Source organism: Salvelinus sp. IW2-2015, unplaced genomic scaffold (genome assembly GCF_002910315.2).
Source record: "Salvelinus sp. IW2-2015 unplaced genomic scaffold, ASM291031v2 Un_scaffold1841, whole genome shotgun sequence".
Classification (NCBI taxonomy): Eukaryota; Metazoa; Chordata; class Actinopteri; order Salmoniformes; family Salmonidae; genus Salvelinus; species Salvelinus sp. IW2-2015.
In genome coordinates, this window is record NW_019943210.1 from 117,600 (window position 1) to 142,769 (window position 25,170).

The window sequence follows — 25,170 nt, forward strand, 5'->3', positions numbered from 1 at the left end:
TTAGATATATGGCATGTAGAGCTGCTCTGCACCAGCATGAGGTGTTGTGCGAGTCCTATAGATTATTGCATGTAGAGCTGCTCTGCCCCAGCATGAGGTCGTTTGTACAGTCCTAATAGATATGGCATTGTAGAAGATAGATATGCACCAGCATGAAGATAGAGATATAGATATCCTATGATATAGTGACATGTAGAGCTGCTGATAAGAGATAATGGAGGTCGTTGTAACAGTCCTGATATATGACTTGGTAGAAATTTCACAGCTAGATATGGTACAGATAAGTTTATTGTATTCAAGACGGGCCGTATTACTAGTATTACTGGTATTACTGTAAATTCCTCAGTCATATGCTTAACGTACATTATGGTTTTCAAGATATAGATATATATATATTTACAATAGTTGATAGTAATATTGTGAACAAAATGCTGTCACAAAGTAAATAACGAGTGCACATCTTACCTGTTCTCCCCGTACGGAATGTTTGCAGAATTTTATGAACATGGGACTGTTTTTACATTGGCCTGTTACTCTCCGACGCAGCCCCTTCTATTGTAAGACAGGGTTTATGACACGGTCCACAATTGTGGCTCTGATTCACAGGGGATCTTATCCTTTACCTTTCTACCTCTTTCTCTGTTGTTCTGCCCCTAACACCACCAAACCACACACCACCAACACAAACACCACCCACACCCCAACAGCACAACACACAACCACCACACCACCAACACACTAACCACACCCCAACACCACAACACCACCAACCACACCAGCAACAACCACCACCAACACCACCACCCACCACACACCAACACCACCCCAACACCCCCAACACACACCAACACCACCACCACCACCACCACCACCTCCGCCTTGTAGAAAGACGCCTGAAAGGAGAAAGGCTCCTATATATATGAGCTCTGTTTGTTAACCATCCAAGGCGCAGAAAACACACTGGGAGAATCCCTGTAAATAGCCCGAGGAGAAGGCTACTGAGGAGAAGGCTACTCGGAAAGAAAGAAAGAAAGAAAGAGAGAAAGAATAGTGGAAGGGGAAGGCGCCCCTATGAGCTGGGTTAACAAGCAGACCAGGATTCAAATACATGTCTATTTGAGTATTTGACATTTAAAATACATTTTTCTATGTATTTGGTTATTTACAAATACACAGCCCAAAACAAGTATTTTAATTTTAGTATTTTAATGGTTATTTGGGATGAAAAAGTGTCGACCAAATAATATTTAAGAGGATTTTCAAATAATTATTTCAGATTAAATGCATGGGAGTGTATTTGAGTCTGTGAATTTGCATTTTTCAAATACTTTCAATGTGCATATATATATATATATATATATATAGAGAGAGAGAGAGAGAGACAGAGAGAGAGAGCGATTTGAATACTTCCTTCGAATGTATATGAAAGTAATTGAGATATTTAGTATTTGAACCCAGGTCTATGTCTGCCTTCCATGTTGACTTTACCAAACAAAACCGTTGAATAGTGCGTCATAGCAGGGGATACATTGAAACGAATTTCAAACGAAAACAAACATCTGCGTTGTTTCTTTGAAATCCCACCCACTATAAATACTTAGAGTTCTATTTCCGGGAATGACCACCACGACCGTTGTTTATTACTGGTTATGTCTACTCTCATGTTTTAATGAAACTGTGTGGGTGAAATGAGGACATTTTAATCCATTTTTTTGGTCATCTAAAATGTGTTACGTTACCATAACACAATTCTATCATCTTTGCAACCCGGTTTCATGTATCTCTCCAAACCGCCACGAGAACGCACAGCAGCAGGGCGCGTCGCTGGGAATGTCCATCCCACTAAACCACGTTTCTATCCACAGTTTTTTATGCAGGGAATTCATACTGCATTTAAAAATAATAATAAGTAAAGCTGTGATGGAAACAGGTCGTTTTGGTACAATTGTATAAATGCCGGACGGATACTTTGTTTGTTGGACAGGGTGCGATCTTTTTTTTGTGTCAGTACAATTCATTATGAGAGAAATGGTGGTGGAAACGCTTTAATACTCAAATGTTGATATACTAACCATCATATTGAAGTAAACATGGAGTCGCGATATATATATATATTGATATATTGTGTGGTCCTCCTACTACGACTCGGGAAACCATGCAGTTTATTAGGCTACATATAATATAAGTTATGATGAACTTCACAGGGACATTCCAATAAATATTGAGTGTCTTATTCTGGTGACATGACAAATTATGCTTGACTGCCGTTTGATAAATAAAAATAGTCTCGCTCTTATCCATAATGATCTCAACATGTATACTAGCCTACCGCCACAGCCTAACCACACTGTATCTGTTTAGCTGTTGGCCAGAGCGCACATGCCAAGACCAGAGTAGGCACGTTTGCTATTTAACTCAACCGTTTTTGTGACAAAAACTATCAGTTGAATTAAACAAATGACGTTGAACTTTAGATTTGTATTAAGTACATGCACATTTAAGCGAAAAAAGTAAATTTTGTGTGCACTACGTCATCACGCAAATCCGTTTGGTATAAACACCGCTGGTGGGAAAATGCGCATTCTTTCTTTATGAGGATGTAGAATAATTCGCATGAAAATCTGTCTCCAAATGAATGGAAACCTCGTTACTTTTCAAAAAAAATGTTTTGTCGTGCACAGTACACGGTTGTAGGTTGCAACACGAGTCACATAGTTTGACTCCAGCAAAGAACCTGTGCTGTGGGTACTGACATCAATACCTTCCCTCGTTCTAACGATAACCGCTGCGGGAGAAGAATCTTCTTCATTTAACGAAGGTGTTGGCAGGTTGCAGTTGTAACCTGCTATACCAGACTCGCAATAACCTCTCCGCGGTGTATTGGCTGAACAAGTGTGGATTCCGCGCGAACACACACATAGAGTGCAGACAGTGGGAGAACGCGGTTGCAATCAGGCTTGGTGGAACTTGTACTGCACTTTACAGCAAAACAATAAACACGTTAATCTGAAGAGAACAGACACCTGTCTGATGGGATTTCAAAGAGAAGAGAGTTCGCAAACTGGACTGTCTAATTTGGAAAAAGAAAGACGACAATACATACAGTATTTTGGGATGAATATAAATAAAATAAAATAAGCATCCTCTGAAATTGTCTTTCTGAACATGAAAAAGTACTTCTGTTTGTAAAAGCAATAAACTACTGTATTAGAACCCTGCCGATCAGAACAGAGAAGTAGAGACTCGTGTCGTTCTAAAAAAACTTAATCCAAGTGGTTTGGTGCAAATTTATTCTTCTATATCAACCACCACGCCGAGACTCATTCGTGTCTCTCATTGGAGAGATCGCAGTGAAATAACGGACTCCTTAAACGGACGCGATCACGTCAGATGAATCCTTTTCAAAGAGAAGGACTAGGCTATCACTGAGCTCACACATCGACCCACAATAATGCCTACAGAAATACAAGCAAGTGGCTGTACATGTCAAACTACGTTTGGATTGGCAGGAATTCGCATGTAAGGTATTGTATTTTAGATATTATTTTAGATATTATTTTACAGTGTGACCAAGTCGTTCTTTACGCATACAACAACATTGCATGGGATTTTTGTGTTTACAATCACAGCCTGCAGTAAGTACATCATGTCTCAGCGCGGAGTGAACGGAGTGCTTTTTGATTTATGGCAACATTTATCAACTGCCTAAATGTACATTATCAACTCAAATCAATATAAAGACTATAGCCTAGTTTAAATTTTCGGATTTTACTGTTGCTTTTTAGGTAAACCAATTGACAGCACACGCATTGCACATAGGTTATGATGTGCCTGTGTGTTGGTGGCGGAACGGCTCTGATAAAGATATTGGTTTATAGGATGCTCCCGCGCTTTGTCTCCGTGGTTTTTCCAAGTCTACCTGCTGCCAAGTGTTGTGCAATTGTCTACCCCACCAGTGCATTGTAATGTATTGTATTACTGCATTAGATAAGGATCGTTTAATTACTTGGTTTATAGGATTGTGAAACATTGAGAGTTACTTTTGGAATGTTTTTAGTCGTCTCAGGTGGTTTGAGAGGTGAGTGACAAAAGCATGTCTACACAACATTCATCTTCATAAACCTGTACATGAATAGCTGAAATAGAAACGGGTGTGTACATATACCACTCTGTAATTGTTTTACATTGTGTCAGGAAATGCAGCTCTGTCACAGGTTCTGCTGTTGTGCAGTGGTTGCACAGCCTTTCCTCTACAGGGAGCCAGGTTTTCCTCTTGTCTACCCTTCTCAATGGCAAGGCTGTGCTCACTGAGCCTGTACTTTGTCAAAGGTTTTGATCAGTAACCGTGGTCAAATAGTTTGCCATGGTGTACTGTCCATTTAGAGACAGATAGCACTGCATTTTGCTTTGTGTTTGTGTTTCCCAATGGGTAATGTACTTTTCTTTTGACTGTGTCGTAATTTGGTTTATTCTGATTGATTGGATGGCCTGGTCCTGAGGCTTCAGTGTGTTAGTAGAACAGGTTAGTGAACTCAGCCCCAGAACCAGCTGGATGAGGGTCCTGAGGCATCTATGTTGAGAACAGGTTAGTGAACTCAGCCCCAGGACCGAGCTGTGATGAGGGTCTTGAGGCTCAGTGTGTGGTAAACAGGTTTGTGGAACTCAGCCCAGGACCAGCTGGATAAGGGTCCTGAGGTTCAGTGTGTTAGTAGAACAGGTTTGTGACCTCAGCCCCAGGACCAGCTGGATGAGGGTCCTGAGGCTTCAGTGTGTTAGTAGAACAGGTTAGTGAACTCAGCCCAGAACCAGCTGGATGAGGTCCTGAGGCTTGAGTGTGTTAGTAGAACAGGTTAGTGAACTCAGCCCAGAACCAGCTGGGATGAAGGTCCTGAGGCTTCAGTGTGTTAGTAGAACAGGTTAGTGAACTCAGCCCAGAACCAGCTGATGAGGGTCCTGAGGCTTCAGTGTGTTAGTAGAACAGGTTTGTGAACTCAGCCCCAGAACCAGCTGGATGAGGGTCCTGAGGCTTCAGTTGTTTAGTAGAACAGGTTTGTGAACTCAGCCCCAGGACCAGCTGGATGAGGGTCCTGAGGCGTCTATGTTAGTAGAACAGGTTTGTGAACTCAGCCCCAGAACCAGCTGGATGAGGGTCCTGAGGCTCAGTGTGTTAGTAGAACAGGTTTGTGAAACTCAGCCCAGACCAGCTGGATGAGGGTCCTGAGGCTTCAGTGTGTTAGTAGAACAGGTTTGTGAACTCAGCCCAGGACCAGCTGGATGAGGGTCCTGAGGCGTCAGTGTTTAGTAGAAAGGTTTGTGAACTCAGCCCAGAACCAGCTGGAAGAAGTGACTCTTCTTTGCTCAGCTCTTGGAATTGCAGGGCATGGGTAATTATATTAGACGGGGTCACTGTATTTTAGATGTTTCCAAAACGGAATTACTCTTTTAGTTTTTATTATTATTGGATACTGGCCTAATTCTGTCCTGCATACATTGTTTGTAGTTTTCCTCTGGACATGTAGGAGAATCTTCCAGAATCTGCATGCAGGGTTTCAATGTGAGTGTTTGTCCCATTGGGTGAAATCTTTTTTTGCAAGTGGACCCCACACCTCGCTGCCATGAAGTGCAATTGGTTCAATGACATATTCAATTAGCTGTAGCCTAATTGTAATAGGTATTTCATTTGAATTAGTTTTTTAATGGTGTCGAATGCTCTCACACTGCACACATGCACACATGCACACATCACACACAACACACACACACACACACACACACACACACACACACACACACACACACACACCACACACACACACACACACCACACAGACACACACAGCACTGAAATACATCCCTCTCTCAGGGCTAACACCAGAAGAATGAGATAACACCACTACTATAACAGAAACATCCATCTTCTCTCAGAGTTGTGTGTTGTGTGTTGTGTGTGTGTGTGTGTGTGTGTGTTGTGTGTGTGTGTGTGTGTGTGTGTGTGTGTGTGTGTGTGTGTGTGTGTGTTGTGTGAGAGACGTATGCCCGTGTGTGTGTGTGTGTGTGTGTGTGTGTGTGTGTGTGTGTGTTGTGTGTGTGTGTGTGGTGTGTGTGTGTGTGTGTGTGTGAGGACGTATGCCGCGTGTGTGTGTGTGTGTTGTGTGTGTGTGTGTGTGTGTGTGTGTGTGTGTGTGTGTGTGTGTTGTGTGTGTGTGTGTGTGTGTGTGTGTGTGTGTGTGTGTGAGAGACGTATGCCCGTGTGTGTGTGTGTGTTGTGTGTGTGTGTGTGTGTGTTGGTGTGTGTGTGGTGTGTGTGTGTGGTGTGTGTGTGTGGAACGTATGCCCGTGTGTGTGTGTGTTAGAGCTATAAGGATAAAGAGATTCTGAACTAGTAAGTGCCTTTGGTAGCAGGAGTTGTAATATTGTGCTATGTTGTGTTCTACACCGAGAACAGACTATCAGTGATGAGGAGTGTGTGTGTGGGTGTTGTGTGTGTGTGTTTATGGTGTGTGGGTGTGTGTGTGGTTGTGTGGGTGTGGGTGTGATTGTGTGTGTGTGGGTGTGATTGTGTTGTGGATTGTGTGATTGTGTGAGTGTGTGTGTGTGTGTGTGTGTGTGTGTGTGTGTGTGTGTGTGTGTGTGTGTGTGTGTGTGTGTGTGTGTGTTGTGTGTTGTGTTGCTGTACAGGAAGATGAGAGAGCAAGGCTATCAGTGATGATGGCTCTGATAACATAATTAGAGAGGATTCAATTCTAGTGGATTATGACTCGGTGTTGCAGTGTTTCCTTTGATGACTATAGTAGTTCCTAAAAGGATCAATCTACATGTTACCAATTCCATTATCCACATCTGTGTGTGTTAAGAGATTGGATCATACTGTAGCACGGCAGCAGTCTTTAACCCTCTCAGTCCCGAGACCTCAGCAAAAAAATCTGCATTTTCATTTATCTGAATGTCCAGCTTTATATGTAGCCTCAAAATGAAGTGGTTTACCGTTTTATTCTCAGGACAACCAGGGATACAAGTAAAACACAAAACAATTTGACATCAAACATTGCATTCATGAGCTTTATTGACAAAATGTCAATAAACAAAAGGTCAGCCAAAAACAAAAGCCTAATGAAAATGAAAATGAAAATGTATTTATATGAATGCTGTAAGTACAGAAATAAAAATGTATTTATATGAATGCTGTAAGTACAGAAATAAAAATTAATTGATATGAATGCTGTAAGTACAGAAATATAATAATGTATATGAATGCTGTAAGTACAGAAATAAAAATTAATTGATATGAATGCTGTAAGTACAGAAATTAAAATTAATTGATATAATGCTGTAAGTACAGAAATTAAAATTAATTGATATGAATGCTGTAAGTACAGAAATTTAAATTAATTGATATGAATGCTGTAGTACAAAAATAAAAATTAATTGATATGAATGCTGTAAGTACAGAAATTAAAATTAATTGATATGAATGCTGTAAGTACGAAAATAAAAATCCAACAAGTCAGACTGTGTGGAGTTTGTCACTGCAGCTACGTGAGGTTTTTACAGTATTATAGATTTACTATGATCTATGTAGAAGAACCCCTTACTGTATTACAGACACTATGTCCGGATTTACTGTGATCTTCTATGTAGAATAACCCCTTACAGTATTATAGACACTATGTCCTGGATTTACTGTGATCTTCTATTGTAGAAGAACCCCTTACTGTATTTATAGACACTATGTCCTGGGATTTACTGTGATCTTCTATGTAGAATAACCCCTTACTGTATTATAGACACTATGACCTGGGATTTATGTGATCTTCTATGTAGAATAACCCCTTACAGTATTATAGACACTATGTCCTGGGATTTACTGTGATCTTCTATGTAGAAGAACCCCTTACTGTATTATAGACACTACAAACACCGCGGCTCTACAGATGCAGAAGAAATAGACAAATCCAATGGTACTACCCAGAAGCATGTAGCTCAAACACACTATGTTTATTATAAGGGGTTAGAAGCGTGGGTTACGGTGGGGGTCGTTGGGTTAAAATATGGGATAGGAGAGCTGTAAGAGAACCATTTTGGAAGATAATTCGTGATGTGTTTGATACAGGTTCTTTAGCATTGTGTGTAGAAAATCTTCTGCTCTCTTCTTCTTTGTCTTCTTCTTTATCTTCTTCCTCTTCTTCATCTTCGTCTTCTAACATAGGCCAGGCCCTGTTGTTACGTCATATCCCAGCAATAATGCCTTATATTACTGCTGGGAAGAAAACACTTGAATTTGCTCAGCTTGCTATTGGCCCAACATACTCCATGGCCATTGGCTCAACTTACCCCATGGTCATTGGCTCAATTTACCCCATGGTCATTGGCTCAATTTACCCCATGGTCATTGGCTCAATTTACCCCATGGTCATTGGCTCAATTTACCCCATGGCCATTGGCTCAACTTACCCCAGGGCAAACATTTTGACTATATTAGCCAACACAGCTACAATGATGCACTTTCATGCTAGGTTTAGGACGTTAGGATGTACGGAACAATCATATATGTGCTTTGGTTTAGATACAAGCATCATGAAACCTCGAACACAATACATTTGTTTTTTTGGACATAACTTGCTTCCCAATTTTTTCCATGTGATTTCTTCCTTCATAGACTCCCTGAAATGATGACTTCTTCCTAATGATTCGTTTTTGGTGTATGGTTTCCTTGAAACAATACCTCAACTTACCCCACTGTCTCCTATGTACCAAGCCTGCTGGTTACAGTGGCCCCACTGGTATAGGCTTGTGTAGGTAACACCTTTATGTTGCTTACAGGTGGAGGTCAAACCTCTCCTCAGTTGTGTTGTCACCTGTCATCCACCAGCTACTGATGCCAGACAACAAAACCCAGGCATGTAGGCTACATATAGCTCACTGTCTCTGTCTCCTTCTGCCTCTCACTCACTCTCTTTCTCTCTCTCTCTCCAACACACAAACACACACACACACACACACACACACACACACACACACACACACACACACACACACACACACACACACACAGTCATATAAATCCCCTTTTTCCATCGGCATTGTGTATCTACTGTGTCCTGCACCAGCCAGCCTCCCTTCACACAACTCAGTATCCATCAGCCAGCCTCCTTCACACAACTCAGTATCCATCAGCCAGCCTCCCTTCACACAACTCAGTATCCATCAGCCAGCCTCCCTTCACACAACGCAGTATCCATCAGCCAGCCTCCCTTCACAAACTGCTCCATCCATCAGCCAGCCTCCCTTCACACAACTTCAGCTCCATCCATCAGCCAGCCTCCCTTCACACAACTCAGCTCCACCATCAGCCAGCCTCCCTTCACACAATTCAGCTTCCACCCATCAGCCAGCCTCCCTTCACATAACAGCTCCATCCATCAGCCAGCCTCCCTTCACACAACAGCCTCCATCCATCAGCCAGCCTCCCTTCACACAACAGCTCCATCCATCAGCCAGCCTCCCTTCACACAACTCAGCTCCATCCATCAGCCAGCCTCCCTTCAACACAACTCAGCTCCATCCATCAGCCAGCCTCCCTTCACACAACAGCTCCATCCATCAGCCAGCCTCCCTTCACACAACTCAGCTCCATCCATCAGCCAGCCTCCTTCACACAACTCGTCCATCCATCAGCCAGCCTCCCTTCACACAACTCAGCTCCATCCATCAGCCAGCCTCCTTCACACAACTCAGCTCCACCCATCAGCCAGCCTCCCTTCAACACAACTCAGCTCCATCCATCCATCATCAGCCAGCCTCGCTTCACACAACTCAGTATCCATCAGCCAGCCTCCCTTCACACAACTCAGCTCCATCCATCAGCCAGCCTCCCTTCACACAACTCAGCTCCATCCATCAGCCAGCCTCCTTCACACAACTCAGCTCCACCCATCAGCCAGCCTCCCTTCACACAACTCAGCTCCACCCATCAGCCAGCCTCCCTTCACACAACTCAGCTCCATCCATCCATCAGCCAGCCTCGCTTCACACAACTCAGTACCATCAGCCAGCCTCCCTTCACACAACTCAGCTCCTCCATCAGCCAGCCCTCCCTTCACACAACTCAGCTCATCCATAGCCAGCCTCCTTCACACAACTCAGTATCATCAGCCAGCCTCCCTTCACACAACTCAGCTCCATCCACCATCAGCCAGCCTCCTTCACACAACTCAGCTCCATCCATCAGCCAGCCTCCCTTCAACAACCTCAGCTCCATCCACAGCCAGCCTCCTTCACACAACTCAGCCCATCCATCAGCCAGCCTCCCTTCACACAACTCAGCTCCATCCATCCATTAGCCAGCCTCCCTTCACACAACTCAGCTCCATCCATCAGCCAGCCTCCTTCACACAACTCAGCTCCATACATCAGCCAGCCTCCCTTCACACAACTCAGCTCCATCCATCAGCCAGCCTCCCTTCACACAAACTCAGCTCCATCATCAGCCAGCCCTCCTTACACACAACTCAGCTCCACCCATCCATCCATCAGCCAGCTCCCTTCACACAACTCAGCTCCATCCATCCATCAGCCAGCCTCCCTTCACACAACTCAGCTCCATCCATCAGCCAGCTTCCCTTCACACAACTCAGCTCCATCCATCAGCCAGCCCCCCTTCACACAACTCAGCTCCATCCATCAGCCAGCCTCCCTTCACACAAATCAGTATCCATCAGCCAGCCTCCCTTCACACAACTCAGCTCCATCCATCCATCAGCCAGCCTCCCTTCACACAACTCAGTATCCATCAGCCAGCCTCCTTCACACAACTCAGCTCCATCCACCAGCCAGCCTCCCTTCACACAACTCAGCTCCATCCATCAGCCAGCCTCCCTTCACACCTCAGCTCCACCCATCAGCCAGCCTCCCTTCACACAACTCAGCTCCATCCATCAGCCAGCCCCCTTCACACAACTCAGCTCATCCATCAGCCAGCTTCCCTCACACAACTCAGCTTCCATCCATCCATACATCCATCAGCCAGCCTCCCTTCACACAACTCAGCTCCATCCATCAGCCAGCCTCCCTTCACACAACTCAGCTCCATCCATCAGCCAGCATCCCTTCACACAACTCAGCTCCATCCATCAGCCAGCTTCCCTTCACACAACTCAGCTCCATCCATCAGCCAGCCTCCCTTCACACAACTCAGCTCCATCACCAGCCAGCCTCCCTTCACAATCAACTCAGCTCCATCCATGCCAGCCTCCCTTCACACAACTCCGCTCCATTCATGTGTGCCTAATCCATAAACCTCAGTTTCCAGGTCCTGCCTGTCTGGCTCCATGATAAAGCATATGGTTTTAGGCTGTTTGCTGTCCCAACATGATTCTACACACATCATGAGGTAATAGCATGGAGATAAAGATGCTGTAGATAGCTAGCTTTGTAACACACACACACACATGCCACACACGCAAGCCGTGTATATATGGCTAGCTCTGTAACAGACAGCACTGAGTATGAATGGGTTTTACAGTAATAGACAACACTGAGTATGAATGGGTTTTACAGTAATAGACAGCACTGGTATGAATGGGTTTTACAGTAATAGACAGCACTGAGTATGAATGGGTTTTACAGTAATAGACAGCACTGAGTATGAATGGTTTTACAGTAATAGACAGCACTGAGTATGAATGGGTTTTACAGTAATAGACACACTGAGTATGAATGGGTTTTACAGTAAAAGACAGCACTGAGTATGAATGGGTTTTACAGTAATAGACAGCACTGAGTATGAATGGGTTTTACAGTAATAGACAGCACTGAGTATGAATGGGTTTTACAGTAATAGACAGCACTGAGTATGAATGGGTTTACAGTAATAGACAGCACTGAGTATGAATGGGTTTTACAGTAATAGACAGCACTGAGTATGAATGGGTTTTACAGTAATAGACAACTGAGTATGAATGGGTTTTACAGTATAGACAGCATGAGTATGAATGGGTTTTACATAATAGACAGCACTGAGTATGAATGGGTTTTACACAGTAATAGACAGCACTGAGTATGAATGGGTTTTACAGTAATAGACAACACTGAGTATGAAGGGTTTTACAGTAAAGACAGCACTGAGTATGAATGGGTTTTACAGTAATATACATCACTGAGTATGAATGGGTTTTACAGTAATAGACATCACTGAGTATGAATGGGTTTTACAGTAATATACATCACTGAGTATGAATGGGTTTTTACAGTAATAGAACATCACTGAGTATGAATGGGTTTTACAGTAATAGACAGCACTGAGTATGAATGGGTTTTACAAGTAATGACAGCACTGAGTATGAATGGGTTTTACAGAAATAAGACATCACTGAGTATGAATGGGTTTTACAGTAATATACATCACTGAGTATGAATGGGTTTTACAGAAATAGAAATCACTGAGTATGATGGGTTTTAAGAAATAGACATCACTGAGTATGAATGGGTTTTACCAGTAAGACAGCACTGAGTATGAATGGGTTTTACAGAAATAGACACACTGAGTATGAATGGGTTTTACAGTAATAGACAGACTGAGTATGAATGGGTTTTACAGAAATAGACATCACTGAGTATGAATGGGTTTTACAGTAATAGACAGCATGAGTATGAATGGTTTTTTACAGAAATAGACATCACTGAGTATGAATGGGTTTTACAGTAATAGACAGCACTGAGTATGAATGGGTTTTTACAGAAATAGACCATCACTGAGTATGAATGGGTTTTACAGTATAGCATCACTGAGTTTGAATGTGTTTTAACAGTAATTAGACAGCATGAGTATGGATGGGTTTTACAGTATGACAGCACTGAGTATGAATGGGTTTTACAGTAATAGACATGCACTGAGTTTGAATGTGTTTTTACAATAACAGACAGCACTGAGTATGAAGTGGGTTTTACAGAAATAGACATCACTGAGTATGGATGGGTTTTACAGTAACAGACAGCACTGAGTATGGATGGGTTTTACAGTAACAGACACTGAACTGAGTATGAATGAGTTTTACAGTAACAGACACTGAACTGAGTATGAATGGGTTTTCAGACTGTGAAAATTAAGGTTTGGCTGAGTCCCAAATGGCACCCTATTCCCTATATAGCACATTCCTTTGACCAGAGCCCTATGGGGGCGGCGCACTACATAGGGAATAGGGTGCCAATTGGGACGTAGATGAGTCTACCAGCAGCTTCCAGACAAGACCACAAGCTTGGTAATGTGCCGGCCAGTTGGCTGTCTATTTAGGAACAGATTGGAATGGAAGAGTGAGTTAGTCACTATCATTCATTGATGTTCAATATGTGCAGAATAGCATTCAGCATCATCACTGTCTGAAAGGGGAACCACGATGATGAGGAGGAAGAGCTTTAACTAATTCAGACCAGCTTCTGTCTCTTGGTTGGGTCGAACTGGTACTCTGAAGACCTCCCATTGGAGAACCCTTTTTGGTTCCAGGTTGAACCCTTTTTGTTTCCATATAGATCACTCTTTGGAAAGGGTTCTACATGGAATCAAAAGGGTTCTACCTTGAACAAAAAAGGGTTATTCAAAGGGTTCACCTATGAGGACAGCCTTAAGAACTCCTTTAGGTTCTAGATAGCGCCTTCTTTTTTTTTAAGGTAGTGTCAGACAGGAAGGAATGGGGAGTAACAACACCAGCAGGGCGAGACAAAGCTTATCCAACCAATTGTATCCAGTATGAAGGTGCATTGTCTGTGGCCAATTCATGCCCTCCATGACGTGAGTGTGGAGGCATGTAGCGTAGCGCCAAACAGGAAGGAATGAGTTGAAACAACAGTGTCATTATGACAGCCAGCATGGCAACACAAAGCTAATCCAGCATGGACCCTTGAGGAGAGTGCTGTGTTCAACCATGCCCCAGTGCTTCCTGGGACCACAGACCTGCTGGTTTATTCATGGGGAGGGGGGGGACTATGTGGAAGCCAGTGGGGGCAAGAGGATGAAGAGTGAGTGGGTGGAAGGAGAGAGAGAATGAGAATGAGAAAGAAGCAAAAGAGAGAGAGAGAGAGGAGAGGAAGGGGGAGGAGTAGAGAGAGAGAGGTAGTAGAGAGAGCAGAGAGAGAGGTGAGTAGAAGGCGAGTACGAGAGAGGCGAGAGAGACGGTGGGAGAGAGAGAGGTAGAGAGAGAGAGGAGTGGAGAGAAGAGGGAGGTAGGAGAGAGAGAGGTGGGAGAGAGAGGGAGGTATGAGAGAGAGAGAGAGGTGGGAGAGAGGGAGGTAGGAGAGAGAGAGGGAGGTAGGAGAGAGCGATGGAGACGGGGGGAGAGAGAGGGAGGTAGGAGAGAGAGGGAGGTGGTGAGGAGAGAGGGAGGTAGGAGAGAGCGAGAGAGACGGGGGGAAGGGGGGAGGGGGATTAATAGGAACCACTTCGGACTGAAAACCTAGAGACTGACGTAAAAATGAGGGATAGTGAGCTGTGTGGTCCCTGATAGTGTTCCCAGGCTGTGGTGAATGAGGCATGGATAAAACGCCAGGGTTTAGAAGGTCACTGGATACATAATCAATGACTGGCGCTTCACTTCCATAGGCAGCCAGCCAAGCAGGCCAGACCTGCCCCAGATTCCTTTACTTATTCATCTAGTACTGAATTGTTTATGGCAGATACATGGTAGTTATGGGATACATGTATAACATGGTAGTTATGGGATACATGTATATCATGGTAGTTATGGGATACATGCGTATAACATGGTAGTTATGGGATACATGTATAACATGGTAGTTATGGGATACATGTATAACATGGTAGTTATGGATACATGGTAGTTATGGATACATGTATAACATGGTAGTTATGGGATACATGTATAACATAGTAGTATGGGATACATGGTAGTTATGGGATACATGTATAACATGGTAGTTATGGATACATGTATTGACATGGAGTTAATGGGATACATGTATGCATGGTAGTATTTGGATACATGTATAACATGGTAGTTATGGGATACGTGTATAACATGCGTAGTTATGGGTAATACATGGTAGTTATGGGATACATGTATAACATGGTAGTTATGGGATACATGTATAACATGGTATTATGGGAACATGGTAGTTATGGGATACATGTATAACATGGTACGTTTTGGGATACATTGTATAACATGGTAGTTATGGGATCATGTTAATGGTAGTATGAACATGGTAGTTATGGGATACATGTATACATGGTAGTTTGGGATACATGTATAACTGGTAGTTATGGGATACATGTATGGACATGGTAGCTTATGGGATCAGGTAGTTATGGGATACATGTATACCAGGTAGTTATGGGATACATGTATGACATGGTAGTTATGGGATACATGTAGTTATGGGATACATGTATGACATGGTAGTTATGGGATACATGTATAACATGGTAGTTATGGGATACATGGTAGTTATGGGATACATGTATGTCATGGTAGTTATGGGATACATGGTAATATGGGATACATGTATAACATGTAGTTATGATACATGTTAACATGGTAGTTATGGGATACATGTATGACATGGTAGTTATGGGCGATTACATGGTTAGTTATGCGGATTACATGTATACATGTAGTTATGGATACATGTATGACATGGTAGTTATGGATACATGGTAGTATGGGATACATGTATAACATGCGTAGTTATGGGATACATGCTTATAAACATGGTAGTATATGGATACATGTATGACATGGTAGTTATGGATACATGTATGACATGGTAGGTTATGATACATTGTATAACATGGTAGTTATTGGGATACATGTATGAATGGTAGTTATGGGATACATGTATGACATGGTAGTTATGGATACATGTATAACATGGTAGTTATGGGATACATGGTAGTTATGGGATACATGTATAACATAATAGTGTATGGGATACAGTGTATCAAACATGGTAGTTATGGGATACATGGTAGTTATGGGATTACATGTAGTTATGGGATACATGTATAAACATGGTAGTTTATGGGATACATGGTAGTTATGGGATACATGGTAGTTATGGGATACATGTATAACATGGTAGTTATGGGATACATGTATAACATGGTAGTTATGATACAGGTAGTTATGGGATACATGTATAACATGGTAGTTATGGGATACATGGTAGTTATGGGATACATGTATAACATGGTAGTTATGGATATACATGTATGACATGGTAGTTATGGGATACATGTATAACATGGTAGTTATGGGATACATTGTATAACATGTAGTTATGGGATACATGGTAGTTATGGATACATGTATAACAAGGTAGTTAGGATACATGTATGACAATGGTATTATGGATACATTGGTAGTTATGGGATAACATGGTATTATGGGATACATGTATGACATGGTAGTTATGGGATACATGGTAGTTATGGGATACATGTATGACATGGTAGTTATGGGATACATGGTATACATGGTAGTTATGGGATACATGTATAACATGGTAGTTATGGGATACATGTATGACATGTAGTTATGTGGATACATGTATCAATTTGTAAGTCGCTCTGGATAAGAGCGTCTGCTAAATGACTTAAATGTAAATGTAATGATTATAACATGGTCGTTATGGGATACATGAATAACATGGTAGTTATGGATACATGCGTAATATGGATACAGTTTAACATGTAGTTATGCGGATACATGGTAGTTATGGGATAATGCTATACATTGGTAGTTCATGGGATTAACATGGTAATATGGGATACTGTATAAACATGGTAGTTATTGGGATACATGTATACATGGTAGTTATGGGATACATGTAATATGGGATTACATGTGTATAACATCTGGTAGTTCATGGGTACATGTATAACAGGTAGTTATGGGATACATGGCGTTGTTATGGGATACATGTTTAACCAGGTAGTTATGGCGAATACATGTATAACATGGTAGTTATGCGGATACATGCGTAGTTATGGGATACATGTATAACATGGTAGTTATGGGATACATGGTAGTTATGGGATACATGTTTAACATTGTAGTTATGGGATACATAATATATCTTTTTTTATTACCTTTATTTAACTAGTTATAGGACCAACTCAGTGGCCTTGTGGTTAGAGTGCCCGCCCTGAGATTGGAAGGTTGGAAGTTTGTGCCCGTAATTTCAAAAGACTGTAATAATGTGACCCACTGCGTATCTGCTTGGCACTCAGCATTGAAGTACCACAAGAGCAGAAATACCAGAACTTACATATGATGTTGCACAGTGATAGAAGTCAGCAAGTCGGAATTTTAGCCAAAGTAGGATATACTGTAAGTGGGAAATCTGAAGTGGGGACTACAGACTTTTTCTGTGTCAATGCCATGTGTTTCCCCTACGATATGACGTGCTAATATTTTTCAGTCTATGTTTCTTTTCAGGGTTGGGTGTTATTTTAATGTTACCACCCACCAGCAAGGCATTGTTTAATAATCAGAAACACCTGCAAAGTCTTTCCTCTTCACCATCCATGACTGAGCTGAACCTAATAGCTTTTCGCTGTAGTTTACACCACGGAGCAAATTAAAATACAAGGTGTATGTCTTTGCACCTCCACATTTTTACCAGAAAATTAACTATCCATTGGGTCATTTGTAAATGTTCACTTATTTTTGAGCTAGTCTGTATAAAAAAAGTAACATCTGACCATTTTATAAATGGTATATTTGCGTGGTATGATTACATTTTGCAACCCTGCTCCCACCGTCACCGAAAGATTAATGGTTTTAACCACTAAAGTCTTGCTTCACTGCTTTGATTGGTGCAGCTAAACCACAAGTGTCTATCCTGTAATGAACAGGCTCACGTGATATAAAATTCAAGGAACCGGTTTATCTATACTGAACAAAAATACAGGACCAGTCAAAAGTTTGGACACACAACTACTCATTCAAAGGTTTTTCTTTATTTTTACTATTTTCTACATTGTGGAATAATAGTGAAGACATAAAAACTATGAAATAACACATATGGAATCATGTAGTAACCAAAATAGTGTTAAACACATCAAAATATATTTMATATTTGCAATTCTTCAAAGTAGCCACCATTTCCCTTGATGACAGCTTTGCACACTCTTGGCATTCTCTAAACCAGCTTCACCTGGAATGCTTTTCCAACAGTCTTTAAAGAGTTCCCACATATGCTGAGCACTTGTTGACTGCTTTTCCTTCACTCTGCCGTCCAACTCATCCCAAACCATCTTAATTAGGTTGAGGTCGGGTGATTGTGGAGGCCAGGTAAACTGATGCAGCACTCCATCACTCTCCTTCTTGGTCAAATAGCCGTTACACAGCCTGGAGGTGTGTTGGGTCATTGTCCTGTTGAAAAACAAATGATAATCCCGGATGGGATGGTGTATCGCAGTTTGGCGTCGTAACCGACTTCCGTGGGCAAATGCTCACCTTCGATGGCAACTGGTACGCTGGAGAAGTGTGCTCTTCATGGATGAATCCCAGTTTCAACTGTACCGGGCAGATGGTGTTGTGTTGGCGAGCGGTTTGCTGATGTCAACGTTGTAAACAGAGTGCCCCACGGTGGCGGTGAGGTTATGGTATGGGTAGGCATAAGCTACGGACAATGAACAGAATTGCATTTTATCGATGGCAATTTGAATGCACAGAGATGCCGTGACAAGATCATGTGGTCCATTGTCGTGCCATTCATCCGCCACTATCTTTGAAATTGTTACGTGTTGTGTTTATTTTGTTGTTCAGTGTATTTTGTTGTGCTCTTGTTACATTTGTATTGGTGTTTCATGACTGATGCTCTCAGGTTGTTGTTAAAGTCATTGAAGCCTATCATTTCACTTCCCTTGTAAGAACCATGAGCACGGGTTGACTTGGCTTTGCTCTCCCGCAGCCAAAGCCTGCCAGCAGCCTACCTACCAAAGGTTGCCCTGTGTCCATTACGATGTAGAGAAATGCATGTGTTTTATGGAAGATGCCAAAACTTTGGATGTAACAATAGATGGCGCAGTCAAAGTTTACTGGTTTTCGTCTGAGGCGAAGATTTCACTAAATGCTTATGACAAATCCAGCTCCAGAACCAGAACCAATTCCAGCTCCAGAACCAGATCCAATTCCAGCTCCAGAACCAGCTCCAGAATCAATTCCAGCTCCAGAACCAGCTCCAGAACCAATTCCAGCTCCAGAACCAGCTCCAGAACCAATTCCAGCTCCAGAACCAGCACCAGATCCAATTCCAGCACCAGAAACAATTCCAGCTCCAGAACCAGCACCAGAACCAGATCCAACTCCAGCTCCAGAACCAGCACCCGATCCAATTCCAGCTCCAGACCCAGATCCAATTCCACCTCCAGAACCATAACCAGCACCAGAACCAGCCACAGAGCCAACTGGCTTATGAATATGGTGTAGTTAAAGAAAAACCAGCAACAACAGAAAACATTAGCTAGCTAGATATGGTTAGCATGAAAGCTACATAAGGTTAGCATGAAAGCTAGATAAGGTTAGCATGAAAGCTAGATAAGGTTAGCATGAAAGCTAGATAAGGTTAGCATGAAAGATAGATAAGGTTAGCATGAAAGATAGATAAGGTTAGCATGAAAACTAGATAAGGTTAGCATGAAAGATAGATAAGGTTAGCATGAATGCTAGCTAAGGTTAGCTAGCTACGCTGACAGCTGTCAGTTCCCCTATTTTATTGATGTTCCTCCTCTCCATTTGGAAAGCACCATGACGATCTTTCCCACCCCCAATTCGTGAATATGTTTAAGTAGCCTGCATCATCGTTAAGAAACCGTTTTAACTAGTCTGCTAATATTGTTGCACTTGCTAAGTCTAGCGGTCTTAGGCCTAGTTAACTGGTCGGTAACCTGAATGAAAGTGTGCAGGGAGACAGCAACCTTACCTTAGGTCCAGGGACAGCTCTGTCTTGACTCCTTTGGGAAACCAAGAGGATAAATCTGTTCAGATGGTGACGGAAACAAATAGATACAAAAAGGAAAACAACGAACAGGCATGCCTAAACTAAAGATACAAAAACAAACGAAAGGTCTCGTGGCCACCAAACCAATCAGCAGCCTCACGACTCGCAAGCCGCAACAACAACTGACGATAACCCTAATTGGCAGCACCGTAATGTGCTTATCTACCAGGCTCATCACCTAGACCTAGCACCTGCTGCCGCCTGGGGGACGGAGTGTGGAAGTGTTTCATGGATAGTGTGTTTGACTATGTCCTAACACTAACCTTCCCCAAGTTCCCCCATATCATGACAGTCATTCTTCGGAGGTGGAACTTAAACAGGCATTTCTGCTCTAGGGTAGGAATTACCTATAAATAGGGGTGGCATTGCCCTCTAGTGGGCACCTTTAAGGAGATAGATTGGGGGTATGGCCCTGCGATAGACTAGCGTGTTGTCCAGGGGTGTACTGGTACGTCAAGTGAATGATAGCATCAGTGAGTGATAGCATCCATCCATTCACCATCCATTAACCCATCCATTCACCGTCCATTCACCATCCATCACCGTCTCCCTCATTACCATCCATTCACCATCCAACATCATTCACCCTCCATGTACACATCCATTCACCATCATTCACCGTCCATTAACCATCCATTCACCATCCATTCACCATCCATTCACCGTCCATTCACCATCCATTCCCTCCATTAACGCCGTCCATTCACCGTCATTCACCGTCATTCACCGTTCCCATTTCACCGTCATTCACCGTCCATTCACCATCCATTCACCATCATTCACCGCTCCATTAACCCATCCATCACCATCCATTCACCATCCATTACCATCATCACATCCATTCACCATCCACTCCACCGTCCATTCCCCATCCATCACCATCCATAACCCACCATTCAAACATCCATTCACCACCATTCACCATCCATTCACCATCCATTACCTCCATACCACTCCATTCACATCCACTCACCCTCCATTCACCGTCCATTCACCGTCCATTCACCGCTCCATTCACCATCCATTCACCATCCATTCACCGTACATTCAACCGTCCATTCACCGTCCATTCACCGTCCATTCACCGTCATTCACCGTCCATTCACCGTCCCCATTCCCATCCTTCACCATCCATTCACCATCCATTCACCATCCATTCACCATCCACTTCACCATCCATTCACATCCATTAACCGTCCATTCACCATCACTTATCACCTTCCATTCACCACCATTTAATCCCGTCATTCAACCATCCATTAATCCGTCCATTCACCGTCCATTCACCGTCCATTCACGGCGTCCATTCACCATCTCATTCACACCCGTCCATTCACCGTCCATCACCCGTCCATTCACCGTCCATTAACCATCCATTCACCGTCCAATTCACGTCCATCACCCATCCATTCACCGTCCATTCACCATCCATCACCATCCATTCACCATCCATCTCACATCCATTCACCATCCATATTCACCGTCCATTCACGTCCATTCACCGTCCATTCACCGTCCATCACGTCCATTCACCCGTCCCATTCCCGTTCATTCACCGTCATTCACCTCCATTCACCGCTCCATTCACCGTCCATTCACCGTCCATTCACCATCCATTCACCTTCCACACCATCCATTAACCCTTCCATTCTACCATCCATTCACCATCCATTCACCATCCATTCACCATCCATTCACATCACATTCACCAGTCACCATTCATTCACCTCATTCACCATCTCATTCACCATCCATTCACCACCTCCATTACCCGTTCCATTTCACCATCCAATTCACCATCCATTCACCGTTCATCCATCACTCCATTCATTCATCCAAACAAGCCTCAAGGATGAGAGCATCGACATCTGTGCGGGAGGGAGGTGCCACAACACACACTCTCTCACTCACTCACTCACTCACTCACTCACTCACTCACTCACTCACTACTCACTCACTCACTCACTCACTCACTCACAACACACAATATAACACATATATACACACACACACATATACACTTATCCACAACAGACACACACTTTATATATATATATACACACACACACATATACACTTATACACACAACACATATTACCACAACACACACACACAACACACATCAACACACATTACAGTGGCTTGCGAAAGAATTCACCCCCTTGGCATTTTTTGGCGGTCATGGCCAGGAAACCTTAATCCCATTAAGAACTTGGGTCAATCCTCAAGAGGTGGGTGGACAAACAAAACCCACAAATTCTGACAAACTCCAAGCATTGATTATGCAAGAATGGGCTGCCATCAGTCAGGATGTGGCCCAGAAGTTAATTGACAGCATGCCAGGTGGATTGCAGAGGTCTTGAAAAAGAAGTGTCAACATTGCAAATATTGACTCTCTTTGCATCAACTTCATGTAATTGTCACATAAAAGCCTTTGACACTTATGAAATGCTTGTAATTATACTTCAGTATTCCATAGTAACATCTGATAAAAAATATCTAAAGACACTGAAGCAGCAAACTTTGTGGAAATTAATATTTGTTAATTCGCAAAACTTTTGACCAGGCACGCTGTATACACATATACTCACACACACACACCATACATATACACACACACACACACACACACACACACACAGCACACACACACATCCACACACACACACACACACACACACACACACACACACACACACACACATCTTGCTCTAGTATTTAACTACGATGCCTCTGTTATTATGAAGCAGGTTACAAAAGTTGGGCTTTATGGGATTGTGTGTATGAGTGTGAGAGTGAGTGAGTGTGTGTGTGTGTGCTTCTGCACACTTCTGTAGGTTTGTTCATGTTTGTTGAGCAGGGAGGCAGATTGAAGTGTGTGAATAGCGAGACACTTGACAGGTGTTGTGAGGTTTGCAGCTGTGGGAGAGGAGAGCAGGCAACCTGTAATGAAAACGGAGTACAACGTGTTGGGAGAACTCGTGGTGGATGTTGGATAGATGTCTAACATTTTGAATATATTCTTGTGAAAGTGTTAAAATGCAGTGTTGTCTCTCTCTAGCCAAGTATGTGTTTACACCAGTTTCACTGAGACTAAAAAAAAACCCTGATCAAACTGTTTACTAACTCTCGTCTCCTCCCCACTCTCTCTCTTATCCTCTCCTCTCCTCCCCATTCTCTCTCTTATCCTCTCCTCTCTGCAGCTCTCTTCCCGTTGAGCAACATCAGTAGCTGTCACCTCCCTCTCTTCTCCCTCCCTCCCTCCATCCCTCTCTCCTTCCGTGAGGTCCTGTTAAGCCACTCCCACTGACCCCCTGACACCTCGTTGCCATGGAAAGCCTGAGCGAGCTCCAGAACCCGCTCTTGGACAAGAACAGCAAGCACGTCGTCAACGGTTACGGCGGCGACTTCCCTAACAACCAGTACCAGGAGAATATTATCAACTACTTCGTAACCGGCGGGAACGGAGGAGGAGGTGGAGGAGGTAACACTAACAGCGGTGCGGTGGCCCACGTGGGACAAAACAACAGCAACGGCAAAATGAAAGCTCAACAACTCCTGGACGCCACCTCCCTCCATCTGGCCGTCGAGGCCTTCTACAGGCCTAACTTCATCCTGTACAAGGAGGAAGGGGGAGGAGACGGCGGCGTCAAGGCCAAGGATTATAAGAGCGAGTGCTGCGAGACTACCTTCACAGAGAAGAAGGAGAAGGAGAGGGAGGCGTCTGTAGCAGTGGAGACCCCCGGAAGCACAGAGGACCCTCAGGCCAAGCTGCTAGAGGACGGAGACAACGTTAAGATACAGACTGTCTCCTATGAGGTGGAGGAGGAGGAGTATGTAGAGTATGAGGTAAGACCATAACCCTACTGTAGTTAATGTGATCATGATAGACAGTAGAGAAGGAGGTAAGACCAGAGCTATACTGTAGGTAATGTGATCATGATAGACAGTAGAGGAGGAGGTAAGACCATAACCCTACTGTAGTTAATGTGATCATGATAGACAGTAGAGGTGGAGGTAAGACCAGAGCTAATACTGTAGTTAATGTGATCATGATAGACAGTAGAGGAGGAGGTAAGACCATAACCCTACTGTAGTTAATGTGATCATGATAGACAGTAGAGGTGGAGGTAAGACCAGAGCTATACTGTAGTTAATGTGATCATGATAGACAGTAGAGGAGGAGGTAAGACCATAACCCTACTGTAGTTAATGTGATCATGATAGACAGTAGAGGAGGAGGTAAGACCAGAGCTATACTGTAGTAATGTGATCATGATAGACAGTATGTAGAGTAGGAAGTAAGGACATACCTACACTCTGGTGCATCATCCATAGTTTATTTTAACAGATATTTGGTCTGTCTATGAGACATTTGTTTGTCCCTTGCACCTGCAGTGTTTTTGGTGTACTCACTGAGGCTCTAGGAAATATTGTGGTGGCTGGGGAACCAGTGGGATTGGTTAGGGTTGGCCATAGTGCAGAGCACTGGGTTGGTAGTCCAGAGAACAGGGACTCTCTCTCTCTCTCTCTCTCTCTCTCTCTCTCTCTCTCTCTCTCACACACACACTGACTGACTGTCCTCTCTCTCTCTCTCACACACACACTGACTGACTGTCCTCTCTCTCTCTCTCTCTCTCACACACACTGACTGACTGTCCTCTCTCTCTCTCACACACACACACAGACTGACTGACTGTCCTCTCTCTCTCTCACACACACACAGACTGACTGACTGTCCCTCTCTCTCTCCTCACACACACACAGACTGACTAACTGTATCACTCTCTCTCACACACACACAGACTAAACTACTGTATCACTCTCTCACACATGACTGACTGACTGACTGACTGACTGACTGACTGACTGACTGAACTGACTGACTGTCTCTCTCTCTCCTCTCTCTCTCTCTCTCTCTCTCTCTCTCTCTCTTCTCTCTCTCTCTCTCTCTCTCTCTCTCTCTCTCTCTCTCTCTCTCTCTCTCTCTCTCTCTCTCTCTCTCTCTCTCTCTCTCCTCTCTCTCTCTCTCTCTCTCTCTCTCTCTCTCTCTCTCTCTCTCTCTCTCTCTCTCTCACACTGACTAACTGTATCACTCTCTCCTCTCACACACACACTGACTGACTAACTGTCATGACGTTGGCCCTGGGGTT

General features: G+C 43.4%; 1 protein-coding gene across 1 annotated transcript in view; it reads left to right on the plus strand.

The window, feature by feature from the left end:
* Positions 1–2,613: 2,613 nt before the first annotated feature.
* The window catches only part of LOC112072155 (synapse differentiation-inducing gene protein 1-like), a gene marked incomplete at its 3' end in the record, with an annotated part of 65,345 nt that continues 42,788 nt past the window's right edge, over positions 2,614–25,170 (plus strand). The window contains exons 1-2 of the mRNA XM_070439677.1: positions 2,614–3,519; positions 23,221–23,866. Of these exons, the coding sequence (XP_070295778.1) occupies positions 23,348–23,866 (519 nt within the window). The remainder of the gene's footprint in view (positions 3,520–23,220; positions 23,867–25,170) is intronic.